Genomic DNA, 21,489 nt, shown 5'->3' on the forward strand with positions numbered 1-21,489 from the left:
TGAAGTTTTATTCAGGAATCAAAACGTTTTTTGTTTGTTTTTTTTGTTTGTTTTTTGCTGAACAGTTTTGTGAATCACTGACTTGATTTGATGAGCAATGAGATTTTTTTTTTTTTTTTTTTTTTTTACCAAACAATAATAGTTTTGTTAAGAATTATTTTCATCCATTCATCCATCCATCCATTCTCTTAGCTGCTTATCCTCAAAAGTGTTGCAGGCTTACGAGTGCTTATCCCAGCGGTGTCTGGCCAGTAGACAGGGGACACCTTGAGCTGGTTGCCATTCAGCCGCAGGGCACAGAGAGACAAGAACCCATTCACACTCACAGACACCTATAAGTACGATTTGGAGTGTCCAATACATTACAAACTACACTATATCATTATTATTATAGTAATTATAATACCTGTCTATTATTAGTAGTGGTAGTAGTCGTAGTAATAGTAGTGCAGTTTCTTACAGTATGTTTATTGCATCAATAGACTTTTTGTTCGTCTGAGTTTAAATGTCTGAGTGCATGTGAATGCACCATACATCTTCTCCTCGCGTTAGCAGCTTTTGGAGATTTTTGCCATGTCACACAATGAAAGCATGTCATTTACATAAAAAAGCATTGTTGATGTGTTATATTATATTGTTGTTGACCATGCGTATCAAATACACCTAAACATCAGAATTTAAAACGGAAAAAAAACATTATTGCCTGAATGACTCTCAGGACATGAGAAATTAAATTCTCTGGTAAAAGGATAAATGAAGACAGCAAAATATAGAGATCTATGCTGGATGAAAAACTTCCCTACGGCACTCTTGACCTTAGACTGGGTCAAAGATTCATTTTTCAGCAGGACAACAACCTAAAGCAGCCAAGATTTTAGAAGATTGACCTTCTGTGAAGGTTTTGGCGTGGCCCAGGCGAGCCCAGATTGAATCAGATTGTACATTTATGGAGAGACCTGTAAAGAGCTGTGCAAAGACATCTCCCATCCAACCTGATTGAGCTTGAGAATTACTGCAAAGAAGAATGGACAGAACTGTCTAAAGACAGTTGTGCTAAGCGTGTGGCATCATATTCAGAAAGACTTCAGCATGTAATTGCTGCCAAAATTAGATCAGTAAAATGTTTTTTATATTTTGCATGGAATTTTGAGGAAAGAAATTAATAGAATACAATTTGGAATGAGGCTGTAAGTGTAAGATAAAAAAATGTGAAAAAAGTGAGACGCTGCAAGTACTTTCCAGATGGACTGAATGTGTACATATTACAGGCTTCTTGTTCTCAAGCAACTGTTATTGTACTCATAAATCCAATAAAAAACAACTAAATTTTCTGTATTTTCTCACCTTCCTTTAAGACGTGAACTATGAATGAATGATTCATGGAATGATGGTTGGATGATTAAAAAGTTCCTCGCTAAATAAAGTGCACCAGTGCAAGTCAGATCTTGAGGCCTTTGTTTTCTAAATTGAAGCTGAGATAATCCACAGGAGGACAAAGCGTCATCGTCCCTATGTTAAATGTATTCCCGAATTGACGTGCATGATTTAGCACCTCAAAAAAATGCTGACATTTGTTACGATTCAGTTTTGTTTTGTTTTTTGTATTGGTGTATTTGTATGTAGTCTCCAATGAAGATGAAGTCTGCAGGCATGGTGGACGGGGGCTTGTTCACAGAGAGTTATTGCAACATCTGCAATGCCCAGCTCATCTCCGAGTCCCAGCGCACGGCACACTATGAGGTAAGTATGTCTCCGTACATTTTTTTTTTTTTTTTTGTCATCCCTGACTTATTTTTGGGCACGACTCATTTGCAAACTGAGTAAACACAAAGGAATTGCATGTCTGAAACAACAACAAAAATGTTGCTTTGGCAGGCAGCTTCCTGCTCTGTCGTTTTTGTACTTGGCTTATTTGTACAGACAAACAGGGCTCATCCATTATCCATAGACTTAATGCAGCATGGTAATGGTTGGGGATTGCACACATACAAGCACATACACACAGACACTATTTGTTTTTGTTTTAATGTGCTCTACCTCTCAGCATACTCCCTAAGAGTAATTTAATGAATAGCCATTAAATAATCAGTTCTGTCCTATATTTACCGATTGCACATGTGCATACGCACACACACACATACACACACACACACCTACGCACACAATGCATTCATGCATTGGGGTCTTTCTTGATTACAAGGCACAATTGGGATTAACAAGGAAACTAATCAGGACAAGCACTTATCTGGAGAGAGTGAGGAAGGACTGCAACAATGTGTGCTCAAATGCTCGAGTATGTACCGAGTATGCTAATTAGAGGAAAAAGAAGAAAACACACACACAACCTTGAAAAGTGCATATAAAGTTTGGCAAAGGATGAGAGGATGAATAATATCATTTGAAAGTACACAATTAACTATGTCAGCAAAACAAATGCAAAATGTTAACATCAGGCACACGGATTTGACAAATAAATCAGAAACATATCTATTCATCCATCCATTTAAAATGTATTCTCACTAGGGCCAAGAATGAATTGGAGCAGCCCAGATCTCATACAAAAAAGTAATAGTGGAATGCTTCCACCAGCTTCCTACCAAATTCTATAACATGAGTCACTCGAGATTGCCAAGGTTACAGTGTCATGGATTCTCCAAATCTTAAACAGTTTCTCCTTGTGTAAGGTCAAAATTTGTCCTGGGTGTAATCAAATTCCCTCCAGGCGTTGGTGAGTTACTGCGCTCATGGAAATTGGACAGATGTGACCTTCACGTTTGACCATCAGAATTTTATTCTGTACCTTCCTCCTTTCTCCTTAAAGTGACACTGTGTAAGATTTAGACCATTTTTCATTAAATTAATGTAAATTGAAAAATAACTTGCAAATAAATATGTTCTTGTTGACCAACAGTATGTTTTAAAATCACAAGTCTAGTTATCCTTACATTATATTACATGGGGGTGTAATACAATTTAAGGATAACTAAACTTGCTATTGTCGTTGTCCAGAGAAGAGGTGCGGTGGAATAACTAACATTTAGCGGTGTTGTCACATTTTTGCTTTTTTTTTTTCTACTTGTGTATGAATCTAGATTTGTCGTCATTAATCTGGACTACTGATTTCAATAATCTACTTTATGCGTTGATACAAAAATGGCTAAAAGTGTCTATTTCTTCTTGCAAAAAATTGATGGCAGAATGAAGGATGAAAAACTAGTCCATGCCTGTCCAACATTGTACAGTAAACAATAATAAAGCACATACGGACTCTCAAGTGACATTTCCATCGCTTCAGTTCAGCTGTCCATAAACTGATCTACTACAGTGAATGCCAACTTGCTTGGGTTGCCTGTAACCTTTCTAGCATAGAAAAAGATAGGTAAAAAAAAGATATAAAAACTCAATAACTAATCAAACCAATTTAAGCAAGGAGCCATTGTTCCCCTCATTTTTTTTCAAGCATGCTCTGCAAATATCCTGCAGTGAGAGACTACAAATTGTTATTCATGTATCTTAAACTCAACCCATCCTAGTCTTTATGTTGGGTTCTTGCTTTTACTGAAATTGAGGATCTGGCTTCGGTATATTTTCAAAATCAAATCGAGCTTCAACTACTCTCATTCTAGTAACACTGAGAAGAAATATTTTTACCCAGGCATCCTTATCACCACAGGTCTAACTTGATTTTGACCTTGAGTGAAAAACGAAAAACATGCCCGGTCCATTAATGGTGGCCGTCAGAGCTATGAGGGCCAGCGCAGTGGTGCGACAATGTCATGCTTTTAGCAGCCATCCCGCAGCCATCAACCACACGGCCATTTATGTACAAACATAAGACTGCTTGGAGAGCCGCAACCATACTCAAGATCTAACAAAAGTCATTTAAGTGGTCTGACAAGTAAAGGGCGGAGGGGTATGAGAGATGTTGGGGAAGGTGGGGGTGTACCTTTCCAAGGATGGGCATAGGTGATCCAATCGATGCAGCGGAGCAGCAAATACAATGACCTGTCAGAGTCGTCCATTCCCTTGCTTTATATCCTGCCCTGTCTTGTTTAAACACTTCACTGAAAATCCTAAATCATGGCCTTTAATGGATTCTGGCTCTCTTTTTGCCATTACTTTACACACTGAAACCAAATTGTATTGATCAAAATGAGCTTTTCCTCAAAATGGGAGTAGCAATTATATAAAAAAATATATATATATATTGGGGTGTAACACCAACAATGTAGTGATATAACTGAATTCGAGTACAGTGGAAATTAATCCATTCCGGAGTTATGATTGTAAGGCGAAATTGTCATATGGTAGACGATAGAAACCTCTGGTAATTAGCTAATGCATATAAAAGTTGTACATGCATATTAAAAATTGGTAACAAATAAAGGAATCTAGAGAAACTTCTCGCATCAAACAAGTTCCTGGCGTGTTTCTTTTTGTTGAAAGATCGCACATACCACAACATAATAAATAATTGATTTAATTCAGACAGAGTGGGAAAGTACACGAGGCCTCGGGCGAGTCCTGCCACGAGTTCGAGCAGAAAATGGCATTGTTTCACCTTCAACATTCAGTTCTTATACCCTTTTGGGGCATGTGGTCCCACTGTGAAATGCAGGTGTCTGTGTGTGTGCGTGCATGTGTGTGCGTGCGGGTGGGAATGGTGTCTCCACAACTCTTTGTTCTTTAGAAGAGGGAGGAAGTCTGAGCAACATAAATCCTAATTGATATCTTTTCTTGATGGCCACAACTGGCCTTTTGTTCCTGGTGGAATGTTGTGCCGGGGGATGCCATTTGTTTCTTTTGGAGGTGACAACTTGTCTTGATTTCTCCTGGGCCAAGACTATATCTGCTTCATGTCTCAATGTTTATTAGAATAACACAGTTCCATGAACACACTATTATATTGATACATTGGATTTAAAAAACATGTATTTCCTTTACAAAATAGTATAGTAAGCTCTACTTATGTTATACTATACATGTACACAATTAAATAACATAATAAATAAAAAAATATATAAAGGATTTATTTACCTTTGAGTGACGCTTGTTATGGCCATATTCCCTAGCGAGGGTAGCCTAACCTCGCCTAGCCTTCTTCATATTTCTGGATTTTCTCCAGTTTTGTTTCCATACTAATCATCTTCTTACTTCACACTTTAACATCACTAGCAATCTTGAAACCCATGGCTAACCAATTAAAAGTTTGAATTAAGAACTAAAATGCACAATAAATACAAGATTGTAAGCACTCACACTAGGACCAAGTATTTAACATGTCTGCATCTTAGTGACTCCATTTTAGTGACACAGTGACACCGACCAATAGCAGACCAGCATTTTAGTGACACAGTGACGCCGCCCAATAGCACACCAGCATTTTAGTGACGCTTTGCAGCAGCGCAGGCAGTTTTACGGGACCAGAGAAGAAAAGCAATTAGATAAAATGATGGAGACGGAGGCAAAACAACATAAACACAACCAACTCTTAAGGTCATAAGAGTTGTTGATGTCGTAAAGAGGAAAATATGCCGTGAAGAGGGGAACAAAAAAGGTCGGGGACTTTTCTGTACATAAAAACACTGAAACAATATTTATTCATTCATTCTTAAATGAATGTCCTTGTCCTGGGCAGCTCAGTGGAAGAGTGGTTCACACACCCGCCTCACAGTTCAGAGTCCCGTGTTTGATTTCAGCTCGCTCCGGCCTTCATGTCTGGCATTTGCATGTTCTCTCCCAGCCCACGTGGGTTCTCTCTGGGCACTCCGGCTTACTCCCACATTCGGAAAACATGCTTGATAGGTGCATTTGACCCTCCAAATTGCCCTTACGCATAGTTGTGAGTGTGAATGCTTTGTCTCAGTGTGCCCCACAATTGGCAACAAGCTCATGGATGGATGGTAGCTAAATAAATAAATGCACTCACTGTGTAACAATGGACAGCACACTAATGTATTTATATGGTATCATAGCATGCTCGGCTACAATATACAGTTGGCTATTTTGTCATCATAACACTATCATTCCCTGATTTAAATGGCAACACAGGTATATCATTGTGCGAGGTCAAAATGTGACATAATCAGATCCGACAAATAGTGGGAGATAGCCGTGTCAACCTCGTGCATACTGTAAACACATGCTATCATTTTATTTTCTTCACCTGCGGCGCTTTTCCATCCGATTTTCATTGGCCCGCTTTAAAGTGACAGTGAGCAGCTTCAAGGACAGCTCACTGTCATTTTGAATATAGCCTCAGGTGCCGTGTTTCTGCTTGGAACAGTTTGAGTCATTATAGAAGTGCATGAAAGATAAAATCTAAGACATTCATGTTTCATGCTACCCACGATCCAAAATGTTTTATAGATAAACCGCAGCCACAGTCTAGCTAGAATGCCTCAGACAATACAAATGCAATCACTTTAACAAAAATCCAGATCCATTGATTACTGTTCTGTGATATCATTTGCTATGCAGTTACTACAGACATATGTTTGGCACGTTTTGTCAATTTTTGTATTTATCATTTTTGTCATATCGAGTCTAGTATTTACTGTTGTGTTTGGTTTGTTCCTTGATGTAACAGTTGCCATAAAGCTGTTATATATTCCTAAATTTGCTTTTTACTATGCTTTTACTAGTTTTAGAAATCCAGTTTCCCAGCACATCCCAGTTTCTGATGTTCGTTTCTATTTTTCTACTTGCATTCTTTCCCTAACGTGAGGTTTACCCATTACCAATCAATACACATAAGTTTGGGTGGAGCTAAACCAATGTATGCAGAAGCTAATACTGTACATAAGTACTGTATCATAACATTACAGGAATCTACGGTAGGGCATATGCAATGTAAATGGACTGACATCTCTTTTGTTTTCTGTGTATGTGTCTGTTCTAGAGCAAGAAACATGCCAACAAGGTGCGACTGTTTTATATGCTTCACCCAGAAGATGGGGGGCCACCCTCGAAAAGACTGAGGCCGGACAATCCGGTATGTTGCCTCTTACAGTACTCACCATTACATATTGAATATCTGCATACCCCACTCGAAACAGGGATAACCTTTTCCAGGCTGTTGTGTTTGTGCATTTTTGTCCACAGCCAACCTTTAATGAATAAAATAAGATGTCATTGTCAAATGATATCAAATTTGAGTGAGATTTGTCATGCTTAAATTAGAGAGATGTTGACATCATGCCATCAGTCCTCACCCATTGCATTTGACATTTCACTTCAACATTTAACATTATTCTCATTTCACATGTTCATATGTTTATCTGTTTAATATAATCACTTCAGTTTGGGATTTGAATGACATGACACTGTCTACATTTTATTTACCATGCAGCAGGAAGTAGCAGGCATTTAATTGGGTCAAGGTAGTTATTAGAGTGTCACTCTCTCTATTACTTAGAACATAATTTACAGTATATTGCAATATAATATATTAAGGGGTAGAAAATGGATGGATAATACAATATATGTATTAGAAGTCATAATATGACGATAACATAGATCAGCCTACAAATGTAGTTGTCAAAGTAATTTTTAACTTATCATAGCAATTTATAAAAAAAAATCCTTATGCATGTACATTCATACGAATTCATGTCATTTACATAGGTTGATTTGACACAACTGTAAATTGTTTTTTTAAATGTCTTGCTATTCAAAAACATTGAATAAATATTCCCCAAGCAATAAATTGTACTAGGTTATTCATTTTCATTGTCTGCCATACATAAGAAAGGGACGCACCAGATCAATGTATACACAACTTTGTTGATGTGTTATTATTGTTAATAGTATTCTTATTATTAGTAGTAATAAACTCTAAAAGTTCACTGTTTAAAAAAAAAAACTGATGAAAAGATGATTTTGCTTACATTAACTAATACATTAGTCAGAATTCGTCCCATTCTATTGGTTATGTGGCTATTGATTTTATTGGTTTGCCAAACAACCAATGAAATTGGTTATACTTTACTACATTGTTTGTCACTGGTTTCTAACATTATATATACATTCCAAAGTCCTGGGTGTCACAGCGTAACCACAGAGCCGAAAGAGTTGTGGACCCCAAGCAGACAAACAAGCTCGTAACAGTCCAAGAGGAGTTTAAATATGGGTGCAGAAACTGCATGGAAAAGTTCACAAAACACAAAAAATAGGAAAGTACAACAAAAACGACCAAAGTTCAACCAAACGAAAGTTGTAAAAAGTAGTCTAGGAAATAAATACGCACCAGGGCAGCGGAGAGGGTTCAGAGTCCAGGAGAACAACGCACTGGGAGAAAAATAGCAACACAAAACTTCCACGACGGTAGAAAAACCAGAATACAAAAAGTACAACAAAACCTCAATATGGAATTTTGGGACAGCCAACAGGAATTGCGGGATCTAGCAACCGTGGAAGGCGAGGAATAACCTGGTGTCTTCCTCCTGAGGGGTGCGGCCAGTGACTCCGCTCCTTCATCAAGGGAAGAAACCCATACTCTACAACAGAACAGAAAAAAGGGGGTGAAGAGGAGACATGATGAATATCTAAAAAAATATTTTGGATAGTACACCTATCCAAAATACTGCACTGAGATAATTTAATCTCTGGTTTTACATGGACTGTTCAAAATGTTCAGTGTGAGCATCGTTGGTCACACAGCACACATCAAAACAAATTCAAGGACACAGAAAGTGCTTTCTGGTTAAATGAGTGCAATTATTGGATCTGAAAAAATATGAAAAAAAACAAAACAAAACACAATCACAAGAAAAATTCAAAAATCACAAGAAATAATAATAAAAACAAGAATTTAGCTTCAAAATGGTACCATTTTCATCTAACTACCATCTAGGTTTTGTCCAGTGACTATTGCAATTCCTGTGCGTTGTGTCAGGTTTCTGTTCACATTCCAATAACATGCACTGTAAGTAAAGAAGTGAACACTCGAAATTATACCTGCAGGCAAATTAACCATCCATTTTTCATAGCTGCTTATCTTCATGAGGGTTGCTGGCTTGCTGGTCTGTCTTTGGGGAGCTGGCAGGGGACACCCTGGTGCCATCTAATCGCAGGGCACACAGAGAAGAATGACCATTCTCACCTAACTGTTCGGTGTGTCCAATATACCTACTACGCCTGTTTTTGGAGTGTGGGAGGAGACCAGAGTGGGGTGAGCTGGAATAGAACCCAGGATCTCTGAACTGTGTGGTAGACGTGCTAACCAGGCTGCCTATGTGCCGCACGCAAATTAACCAATATCTTTCAACTTAAAATAAAAACTAATTTGAATTACTTCAATCACCAGTATAGATTGGTTGATAATAAGATTGTTTACATTAACCAAAGAATCGTTCTGAACTACTACAAACTTAACCAATTTTTTGGATGGCTTTGACCAATCCATTTCGAGTGTAGTAGTAGTAGAAGTAGAAGTAGAAGTACAGTAATTGTTGTTGTAGTGGCAAAATGGTAATTAATACTGTGGTGAATTAAAAGATTATTTTACCTTAAACGTCAGCTTTACGGGTGCCACCTGTTGTTACACATGATTGCATCAGATGTCATCCATAAATCCATCCATCTATCCATTTTCTTCTTCGCTTGTCCTCACAAGGGTCACAAGTGCGCTGGAGCCAATCCTAGCTGTCTTTAGGCAGTCAGCCGAGTACACCAATCGCAGGGCACTCAAGAGACAATCATTCACACTCACAAATGCACCTAAGGGCAATTTGGAGAGCCCGGTGTACCTGCAATAGATGTTCTTGGGAATGTGAGAGGAAGCTGGAGTACCCAGGAAAACAAAAACAAAAAAAAACGTCAGCACGGGGAGAACATGCGAACTCCACACTGTCGGGCCGAAGCCAGAATGGAACCCCTGGCCTCTGAACTGTGAGGTGGATGTGCTAACTAGTCTTCCACCTGCCTCAGGTGTCATTTGAATGTAATTACAACTACTTTTTTTACCCTGAGGGAGGAAAAAAAAGGGAATTATTTGAGGTGAGCTAGTTTTTTATTAGTTTGACAGCGTACACACATTCTAAATGAGCCATGTCATTTTTTTTCAAAGTGGAAGGGACCGTGTGAGGAAAGATACTGTTTTTCATTTTTTCCCACTCTATGGGATTTCCTTCAATAATTGTAATTTTGACTTCTTTGATAGAAATAGAAACTTGCAGGTGAAAATGGGTCATGATGTCCTTGGCTGTACTTGACTGTATAGGATAGAGAGAGCCTGATTTCCCCCGGTGTAACCTGTCTGGACCATCCATTCTCAAGCTTGGCCGTGGCAAGGGAGCGCCCATGGGGATTTATATGTTGTTGAATCACTCGTGTGGTTTTTGTGGGCTGTAATTCTCCCCAGAGAGGCGATGGTGCCGTTTCTGGTGAGCTTCAGTGGATGCCAAGTATAGCTCTGTATCGGACTACTGCAGGCAATGGTGGGAGAGGGCAGTGCATTCCGAGTGTGTGCTTGTGCAAATGTGTGTGTGCGCTCTGAGGATTTTGTATAGGTATTAAGTTGAGCTCTTTGCGGGTCTCACTGTATGCTTGCATGACAGGCAGAGCTGAGTGTGTTAATGACGCCAAGCAGTATGTAAGCAACAGCAATGAAAAAGAGGTGTGAATGTGATGGATGTCAGTGGGATAATTCAGCATACAACAGCATGTGCGCCATTTATTTACCAAGACTAAGTTCCTCACAACACACACACACACACACACGCACACCCACACACACTGTGTGTGGACATTGCTGGTGTAAAAACAAACAAGGCGGTAAATTCTAGTGCCGTCACACAAAGCGAGGGAGAATGCCTTGCCTGGTTGTTATGGGCCAGTTAGCTCAGTCAGCAAACAAACCTGAATCTTTGTGCCAAAACACACACACAAATATTTGCATAATTGTGTCTGTGAATTAAGAAATATGCACAGTTTTAAATGATAAAAGAGGTTGAGAGCCTTAGGCAAATTGTCTTCAAAAAAAGAGATTATACTTAGTTTATAATTTGGAGTGATTTAAATGCAGAAAGGCAGAGGCATGCTTAAAATACTGTGTGTGTGTGTCTGTGTGTGTGTGTGTGTATGTGTGTGTGTTTTTAGAGTTCCAAAAGCAAAGAAAAGGAATCTGTCAAGACGTATTTGTACTGTAGACCAATAATAAGCAGAGATAAAAACCTCGGTACTGTCACTTACTACAATCACTTTTTCAGCTTTTTGCAGAATTACTTGACGACCAACTTTGCTTTAGGTTTGTATTATTATTATTATTATTATTATTATTATTATTATTATTATTATTATTAAATACAGAGAAAACACCTGCCCCGGGACAGGATTTGACAAAAAATGTGGAAAATCTAAAATTATTTAACTGATCAAAATCAAATCAAATGAAAAAAAAAATGTCGGCATGATTTCATAGTTGTATTGTGTGGAAAAATGTCATGCACCAGATGACCTACTCACATGGAATTGGCATGTTAAGGGCACACATGGACGCATGTGTTCATGTACACAGATAAATACATTGTTAGGGAAAAAAATAAATAAATAAATCACACCTGCGTCTCCATCTGCCTTCCTAAGTGAACAAGACATGACTCAGCCCCTTCTGGCTTTCACCTCATGTGGGCTCTAAATACACAAACAGTTATACTGCAAGTGTATTACGGCGGTCAGCACTTGGTTCATAACCTTTCCTAGCGTTTGTTTTCGTTGGATTTCGCACAGCTTACAGTCACTTGGCAAGAGATAACTTTGCATTCACTTAAGCACTTACTTTGCACTTTATCATTCCTGAGTGACTTTATTAAAAAAAAAAAAAAAATCCAGACAACACCTGTTATTAGCCTATGATCTATGCATCTACTTATTCTGAACAAGCATTAAAATAGCAGTCAGCCCAACCGGTCAGCACTCCGGGACATCCATAGTTCAAGATCACTACCCGTCACTATAACATCGGCATGAATCAGTTGTAGAGTCGTCGTCTCCCGACCGAAGGTTTATGGGTTCGACCGCTCAACCAACGTGACCATGTCAAACTATCCTTGAGCAAGGTGTAACGCTACATTCACACCGAAAACTAAATAGGTTATCCGGGATCTCGTCAGCCGCAGTGTTCTGTCCGATTGTGATATTTTACATTTAGCCATCAGATCTCGCTGTTGGAATGTTTAGAACGTTCAAAAAGAATGATTCAGCCTCTGAATCAATCGTTCTAAATGAGTCAATTTTTTCAGTACTTAATATCTGCCATCCCAACTCGGAACATGGAAACGAGGAGCACATATGATAGTGAACACAGAGAATAATCTGACGCTTTCCTTCTGTTCCATCTGCCCTTAAATAGCAGGTAAAGAGGAAGTCCCGTAAACACCAAGCAAACCATAGCGGGGCAACCCAGAGCAGACACGGAGACAACGGAGACAATAAAAGTGTCGTTTTGTGATTGGAGAGTGGGATGGTAAGACCAGCGGAAGTAGAAAGTGGTTTATGCAAGATGATGATTTAATTGACACTATCAATAACTTATTCATTATTAATTGACATCAAGCTATTGGTGAAATCAACTCTTAACTGCTTGCATAGCCTTGATGGTTTCTCAAAGAAAAAGTAACAGTTTTGCTCCGGTACTACCTCTTAAATATGTGAAAATTAATTCCAAAAGTGTTTGATGGTCAGTGTTAAAAGCTACCACCTTATTTGGTAAACCATTGACACAGCCCTCGTTGACACGTCCCTTTGAATTGCAGTAAAGCAAATAAAAGGCCAGCGGCCAAAGAAATTCCAGCAATGCAGTACAGACTACAAACGAGAAATCATTGCTGTACTTCCTGACCTGAATGACAAATTCAAACAGGCAATTTTTATAATTTGCCCAAAACGTCAGTTTACAGGCATCTTGGTTTCCAAACAAAAGAAAGTACGAACTGTGTTTTAAAAAATGTTCCCTGTTTTTTTTTTTTTTTTTTTTTTTTTTTTTTTTAACCTGGATTGACCTCGTGCATGCTCTGGAAAAGCTCAAAGGTATTTTGGAAAAATAAAGGAAATGCCAATGTTTACTCGGTGTGAAATGTCATGCCAAGAGCGTTTTGTGGCTCTTTTTGTTTGAGAGTGGAGTAAAAGCGTAGAGAAAGTAGGTCATAAAGGTACTCGCAAATGAGAGTGAGGTGGGGACATGTGTGTGGAAAGACGGGGGTGATACATGTTTCCATCCAGTTCTCCACGCAGCATTCTTCAGTTGTGCACAAAAGAATTACCTGCACAAAATGGACAGGAGATATACCGGTAGCAAAAAACAAAAAATGTATTTTCATCACCCCCTGTTTTTACTTTACACCCTCAACCCTCCAAATGAGAGCTCCTTTCAAGTGTATATTTAGCAGCAATGTCTCCCACGGCGCCTGAACGCCGCACACTGAAAGTAGGAGCTCACAGAGAGCAAAACAGGAGAGAAAGATAAACACAGCTAATTAGGAGTCTATTGTGAGATGAATGACAGGCAGGAAGAGAGAAAATATTTGGATGCAGATGTCAGGCGAGGGTATAAATTTGCATGTATCTCATACATCCAGACAGCAATCAACATATATATCACAAAGATTGATATGGGAAAAATACAAATATCATGTTATCACTAACATCGCAGCAGTATATAAACCAAGTATATATACTGTACAGCAACTATATTTGGTGGAAACTATGTGTGTCCTTGTAGTGATTTTGACTGATAAGATCTTCACATTATCCTCCATGCACTGGCATCTCAAGTTCCACTTTTACGCTGTCATGTTTCTTGATGCAAGGTACGCACAGGGATTTATAATGCCATAGTTTTGAAATGAGGACAAAACCATCAGCAGACATCTAATATAGTTTCAAGCCTGACCAGTGAAAGGCAAAATGTGCTGAACCAATGGGCATCTTGACTGCTTGTAAATACCAAGAAGAGTATTATGGTCGATGAAGCAGAGTTAACTGTTAGAGGTTACATTGTGGTTGCAAACTCTTCATATTGTCTGTAGTTCTATATCCAACATTATACTTCTTTGTTGATGAGGAAGTCAACTCAGAAAGTTTCTTTCCAATCATGTTTTATGCACCCCCATTATTCTTAACAAGGGATGGATGGATGGATGGATAGATACTTTATTCATCCCCGTAGGGAAATTCACATTCTGATTAATATTGCATTTGTGATTAATATTAATATTAATATTAATATTATGATTAATATTGCATTTGTGAAACATAATTTAAGCAGCAAATTCCAGTTGTTCCTATCTATCCGAAGATGTGGCCATTTTGCCACTTGCATTCAACTGAAAATGGCATCACAGTTTCTCAGGAAACAACCAATCATAAGCTACATAAGGGGTGCATTTTACTGCTTATAGTGACACTATACTCTATGGAATAATTAGACCACTATTCATTTTGAAAACCACTCTAAATTACAATAAAGTGTTAATTAATGTCTTCTATCCAACCAACATGTTTATGTTACATTGTTTGTCACTATTTACTGTATAATACATGGGAAGTGCCACCCAGATGGGGGCAGTCGTGATCCTTTTAGCTACTGAAAGTGAAGGAGAAAAACTTTTGCCAAAGTAATTCACATCACATTTTGGGTGTCAGTTTGTGCCTTGTGTGCAGTTGAGCAAGTTTCTGGTTTGCCAATCATAAATAAAAGAAGGAGAAGGAAGAGAAGGGTGCGCTCCGGGGGTTGCTCCATGCATCAAGTTATTCTCCACATTTGAGTTCAACCACCAAACACAGAAAACGCAAGCAAAGACAATGCGATACAAGAATTTTCCATAGCCTGTAATTTGGCTTTTCACGGAGGGTCCACTGTATGAGTTGTGATGATGGCTGTTAATCCTGTGGCTCGATTGCTGTCCAACATTCTACGGTAAGAGTTGTGTGTTTATTTTCTTTATGTCCGCGGAATAATTAACCAGTGATGACATATTGGCCCAAGCTCTGTAGGTTCCGCATTATTATGCACTAAAACCAATGACAAATTGTATTCATATTTGCTTACTCTTTCGCTTGCTTGGCACATGGTTCCAAAGTGTGACCTTTGTGACGCCGTAGTGCACGTGCTGCATTCATGTAACACCAGTAAACGGCAACTCTAAATATTTTACCTTGTGTCTTTAAGTCATACAGTATTATGCAATTGTTGTTTTAATAAGAATTCTGTTTTGAGACTAATGGGGCAGCATAAAAGTCTGCAAAACATTTGGGGGGGGGGGTTGACCTTCCCTTTCAGAATACATAACCATCACAATCAATTGTACATAGCTTTCTTCCAAGATATCCATTATCCCACAGCCATTGTATCGTGGCACTATCAATTGTGCTGATAAAATAGTGTGATAATTTTATCATGAGTTACCCTGCGATTCCCAAACTTATTTTAATGCTTTAAACAATTGATGGTAAATATACAGGAAAAGCTAAATGAATGCCCTTCAACTCTCAACACTTGATGACGCTTGGCAGGACACAAGGGTTGCAAAACTTGAGGCATCACTATGGTTCATTTAATTTGTTGCAGTGAAGTGCCCGCAGTGCTGTCGCACAAACACACAAACGTGTGGACTATTTGAACCTTTATACAATCTGTCACAATTTTTTTTTTAGTTTGTTTGCTTTTTAATGTTTTGACAGGTACCAAAGCAGTTAAGAGTCCTCGGGACGAGTTTGGGAGAACAAGCATCACTATTCCCAAAGGAGGCGAAAGAAAAGTAGGCGAAGTGGTGGAGAAAGAATAATGGGAGCATAATAAGTGAGGAAATTGAGAAGCAGAGAGACCATACTGTATTAGAGCAGAATAAGAAGATATGCTAACGAGCACAAGGGATGAATGCATTTGCAGAAAAGTAAGGAATGGATGTGACTTGCTTGTACTCATGGGTCCCGCGGCTCCCGTGACATTATCATGAATAAATATGGAAATAGGACGACTATAAGCTGCATGGAAATAACAAGGCATTTTCCACCTGCAAAATCAATGAGGTGCAGCAGCGATCTCATGCTAACAGGAGCTAAAGTTTCATCCATGTTTGGAATGTCTTCCGTATCCAAGCAGACAAGATGTAATACGCTTATGTGCATCAAATTACAGCTTGAACTGAAGGGATTTTACAACGATGGAAGCGTTAAATTAGAATTTCTGTGTCAAATTGGTGTCAATTGAGCAACCTGGATTGAAAATATAACTCCTGAGCCTGCAAACAGATATGGATTTCACCTCATAACAAATTCCAAATTTCATATCATTTTGATGAAATTCATCCTCATGACACAATGTTATTGATGTGTGCTAAAATGCGTCATTATTTTCCCCCTTTACATGACATAGCATTTTTCCCAAAGCAGAGTTAAATAGTTAAATACTGACAAAAAACAACACCAATCAAAGAGCCGTACAAACAGTATAGTAGATCGAACCAAGCTGAGCTAAGAAGAAATGCTTTTAGACTTTTTAAAAGTCACTATAACTTACATTTTGTGAAATTTTATTAACGTGTGAACTCACCCAACTGTAAAAGCAACATCTGTGAAAGAGTACCTATAGCGTATCATTAAAAATACATGCTGAAGAAGTTGCAGCACACATAAAAGAAAGCCAATAAAAACCCAACTCCCTTGGCAGAGATAATTACCGGTCGACATACACTCCCATCATGCGCATGCGGCAACCATAAACAATACTCTATCAATACCACACCTGCACAACAAAGTACAGTAGATGTGTGCCGACACAGACGGTGACTGCACTCGTGGAATTGGGGGCAGCGGGAAGAGGATCGCAGCGTGTGTGCAAGGGCGCACAAGGGAGGACCGACGAGAGGGCCGGTGGAAAACCTGCCAATACCAATAAATATTTCATCCTATGACACACACGCAGTGAGTGAGCCTGGTGCCCACAGGGGGGAGGAGGGAGGCAAATATAGAAAGGCAAGAGAGTGAGGGGGAAAAAGAGAAAGTGGCGACAGCTGAGACATCGCGAAGCCTGGAAGGTGAAGGTGTCCTCACCATTTATGACTGTGATGCTAAGCAGAGCTGACACCCCTCACACGCACACATACAGATGAGGGTGTCACACACACTTTTCTTTTCCCCTCCGCTCTCTCGACCCAAGCAAGGTTCGTCTCCTCCATCTTGACACCTGGACTAGCAGGAGCGCTGGTGTGAGAAGAAGTCACAGACAGGGAAAGCGATGGAAGACGACTGTTGAGCACACAAGCGTGGATGAATTGATTCGTCAAAGTGAGCAGAGTTGAACAAGGAAACAGAAGATTTTTGTCACACAAACAAGTGGAATCCTACTTGCTTTTAAATCTCACTGCACAAGCATTCATCATGATCAGACATGTCTCAATAGGAGGCATAGCAGAAAACAGTTTTGAATGGGACAGTTTAACCTTTGGGATTTTCTCTATGCAATATTTTCTCAAAGTAAGAAGCACTGGGAACAATTTTTTTTGTCATTTTATTCTCTGCAGAGACTAGCATATGTTCCATAAAAGAAGATTGCAGAAGGCTGTATGCATTTACAAGGCCTCTGGTCAACAGAGGGCTTGTTGGTGCCTTCCTGAAAAACATGATGAGGCTTGTGGTTCTGACATTGTTTGAGTTTTAAACACTGTATAAAGCAGTCCTTCTCATATAGTGGGGCAGGCCAAGGGGGGTCGATTCCTGATGCGGGTGTGGATGATAACATTCATTTCAAGTTTATTGATTTTGCTTTTTTTTTGTTAATGTTAATAAGGATACAATTTTAGGTATACTTATACTACCAGATTTATAGATAATCATCTTTTTTCAGTCACCGGGGCAAGTGGGGGAGATGCTACATGTGATCACTTTGCTAGGAGGGCTTTGCAAAAAATAATTGAGAAGTATTGGTATAAAGCAGTGTTTCTTAATTATATATTGCCAAGCCCCTGTAAAAAAGAGAGAACTTTGCACGCCTTTCCCATTTGCCGCCCTGACTGTAAATAAAATTATTGTCTATAAAAACTTTTTAAGTATACCTAAATCTTTTAACATTAACAAAACAAAAAAAAATAGAACTCAACTTTCATCGACTTAATTATTTTTTACTGTGTTTGTATGGGTTACAGCTTAGTAACTGTTTATTATGTTTACAGCATTTATATGGGTTACAGCTTTGTCTGAAACAGAAAAAAAATAACCAAGTGCATCAAAGTGCCTGTAAGTTAAAAAAACAAAAGAATACAAAAAAAACATGTACAAGTACACTTCACATGACAAAAACAAAGCCATTTCCCTGGAGTCATCCGAACCCCCCTGGCATCACCTTACGCCCCCCTAGGGGGGCCCTTCCCACTATTAGAGAAGTACTGGAATAAAGGAACAGCTGGGATAAACCATGTTTCTAATATTCTCACCCTCATCTGTAACTGAATCATGCATACATCTGAAAACTGTTGAGATAATACTCAAGTTATACGAATAAGAAAATATGCACCTTTTCCCGATTGCATTTTTTTCAAACATTACAAATATATTAAAAACACTGATGGCTGTTTCAAAATTAAGAAGTTTAAGCCCTTAAAAAAAATTTTTAATAATATATAATTTTGTTGATTACCATGTTTTCCACTCTATAATGCGTACCCGGACTATAAGGCGCATCTTCAATGAATGGCCTATTTTATTTAAATCGTATATAAGGCGCACCGGATTATAAGGCGCACATGGAATGAAACTACAGTGGTGACTGGGGTTGCATTATGCATCCACTAGATGGTGTTGTGTTGTGCATTCACGAGATGTAGCGGCACTAAAAAAAATCAGCTAAGTCATTTCACTTTATTCATAGAATATAAACTTTATTAAGAAAATATATGCGTTTTCACAACTCAGAAATGAACATTTTATTTCAGTACTATCTGAAGAATAGGGAAAAATACCTCTTGATTGCATTAAAAGACTGTTTAGATAGATGACAAAACAAATCAAGAGTTTAAAAGAATATAATTATGATTAAATATTAAACTTAAGTATTTTAATGAAATTGCAACCCTAAACCATAAATTATATTGTTTTGTCGCTATTTTGCATTGAGTTTACAAGCACAAACATTAGTTTATGCAGTCAGCATCCGTTGTCAGCTTTATTTTGGAGGTCCAATTAGAATGTCTCTGTGTGTTATAGCATAAGGATAGCATGAAGGCCCCATTCATTCAGATGACTCCCTCATTCAAGACTCTTTCGAGAGCAATTACTTTAAGGCTGTGTTCTTATGTGTTTAGGACACCTTTGTTTCCACATGCTTTTGACACCTGCTAGCTTCGAACACCTCATCATACTCTTGCCAACGATCTAATTTTTTCATGAATCTGATTGAAATAACAAGTTTTAATTTCAATCCCTTGCTCCAAAAATATGAACATTTTTCAAGTTAATAGTGCCCGAAACTTGAATTATCGTTCATTCGGCGGTTTGGTCTCATATAATATGGGCAAGAAACTTCACCCACATTGCCTCCAGTAGTTTATCGGAGGGGCTGTTTGCCTCCGTCAGTCTGACGGGGGGCGGCTGTGGCTACATAATGTAGTTTACCACCACTGTGAGTGCACTAGGTAAATGAGTTGTCAGTGTAAGTGCTTTGAGTACCTGAGGTAGGTAGCAAAGCACTATAAAAGTATAATGTCCACTTGGCATCACCCCTAGCACACCAGGGTGCCACTGGCTGGGAATCCACATACAGTACTTAATTATGCAAGTGTGCCTAATGATTTGTTCAGTGTGAGTCTGTGTGTGCGTTTGTATATACGAGGCAAGTAAATTAGCCTGTTTACATGGCTTCTCTGTACCTAAGATGAAGCCTGTTTTGTATGCCTCTCTGGGTTTACAGAGTATTCTTAGATTTTTCACATCCTGTTCCAGCCTATATGCCAGATGGGCAAGAACAAAGAGAGGGAACAGCTCGAGAGAAATAATGCTTGGCTTCGTTGTGCGTGTGTACGTGGCAGTGTATTCTTTTTTTTCTTTTTTTTTTTTTTCGGCTCGGCAGTTGCTCCATTTCTATGTGTGCCTCCTTCGCTTCATCATCCTTTGAATGTTCCAACATACCAGCATAATGAAACTGCAAAGGGCGACAGTGTTGGCCCAAAACATGATGATTAGCTGATCATCCATCTGTGTAGTGTGTCCCTATCAACTCTTCACCAATGAGCTCCTTCCTCTCTGACCACTTCCAGGACTGCGATGAGACCGAGGTGGACAAGAACAAGTGCTGCACCTTGTGCAACATGTTCTTCACCTCCGCCGTCGTGGCTCAGTCCCACTACCAGGGAAAAACCCACGCTAAGAGAGTCCGCCTGGTGCTTGGTGAGACTCCCAGCAGCCCTGCAGCCCTGACTGCGCAGCCTACTAACGCAGGTATTCAACAAAGTCCAGCAATCAACCATGATGACTGGTGTGCAACTCGGCATGTAAGCAAAGCGAACGGCTACTCAGTCTTTCCAGCTTGGTGACATGATTTCTGTACCTCACAATTTTTCTGACATTTCAAAGTATGAGTGAACAATAAATATAGCAACTTTTATTGGAGATTTATTGGAGTCTTTGGGACTAGCCACCACTGACTAATTTCCTCATGTAATTTTACACTTATTGAATGGGCAGACACTCCAGAGACAGAACTATTTGTAACAGTAAAAATTCATTGATGTGTCTCCTTCAACCACTGTAAACATGCTTCACCTTGAAGTAGTACAACCAAACTATACATCACAACATAGGTTTTCATTCAGATGTGAGTGTTCTCCAGATAGTGTTGCTGGTCCTTACACTACTGCAAATCAAGGATTCACATTTTTGCATCCATTTTCTATAGCCGCTTATCCTCACTGGTGTGCTGGTACCAATCCCACCTGCCTTTGGGCAGTAGGCTGGGGACACGCTGAACTGGTTGGCGGACAATCGCAGGGCACACAGAGACGATCACACACATCAACACACCTAAGGGAGATTTGGAGTGTCTGATACACCGACCATGCGTGTTTTTGGGATTGTGGGAGGAAACCGGAGTTCCCAGTGAACTTTTTTTCAGGATTTATCATTAGTCTGGGGGGCAGTTCTTGGAGCATCCACATCTACTTCTGTTCCACACTGCAAACGCAACAAAAATATCGCAATACATATATATATATATAGATAGATAGATAGATAGATAGATAGATAGATAGATAGATAGATAGATAGATAGATAGATAGATAGATAGATAGATAGATAGATACACACACAGGGTTCCCTTGTTGCTTCATTTCTCGTAGCCTCGTGGTTTTGTTTCCAATAAAAAAGGAAAAGAAAAGCTATCTTGTGGAGAGACACGCTGTGAAGGTAGAAAAGGTAGAACAGATGAGTTGACTTTAAACGGGCTATCCTCAGAGAGCAGCCTGAAGTAGAGCCCGTAGCTGACCAAACATGATAACAGG

The 21,489-nt window shown here is 39.1% G+C and overlaps 1 protein-coding gene across 4 annotated transcripts in view; it reads left to right on the plus strand.

Moving 5' to 3' along the window:
• LOC148420488 (zinc finger matrin-type protein 4) overlaps positions 1-21,489 on the plus strand; it is a 96,186-nt gene that overhangs the window by 28,798 nt on the left and 45,899 nt on the right. For all 4 annotated transcript variants that reach the window (XM_088421948.1, XM_088421949.1, XM_088421947.1 and 1 more), the window contains 3 exons: positions 1,624-1,740; positions 6,902-6,994; positions 20,250-20,430. In XM_088421948.1, coding sequence (XP_088278074.1) covers positions 1,624-1,740; positions 6,902-6,994; positions 20,250-20,430 — 391 coding nt within the window. The remainder of the gene's footprint in view (positions 1-1,623; positions 1,741-6,901; positions 6,995-20,249; positions 20,431-21,489) is intronic.

The sequence above is a fragment of the Hippichthys cyanospilos genome, chromosome 8 (assembly GCF_059441005.1).
Source record: "Hippichthys cyanospilos isolate Australia breed blue-spotted pipefish chromosome 8, RoL_Hcya_1.0, whole genome shotgun sequence".
Taxonomy (NCBI): Eukaryota; Metazoa; Chordata; class Actinopteri; order Syngnathiformes; family Syngnathidae; genus Hippichthys; species Hippichthys cyanospilos.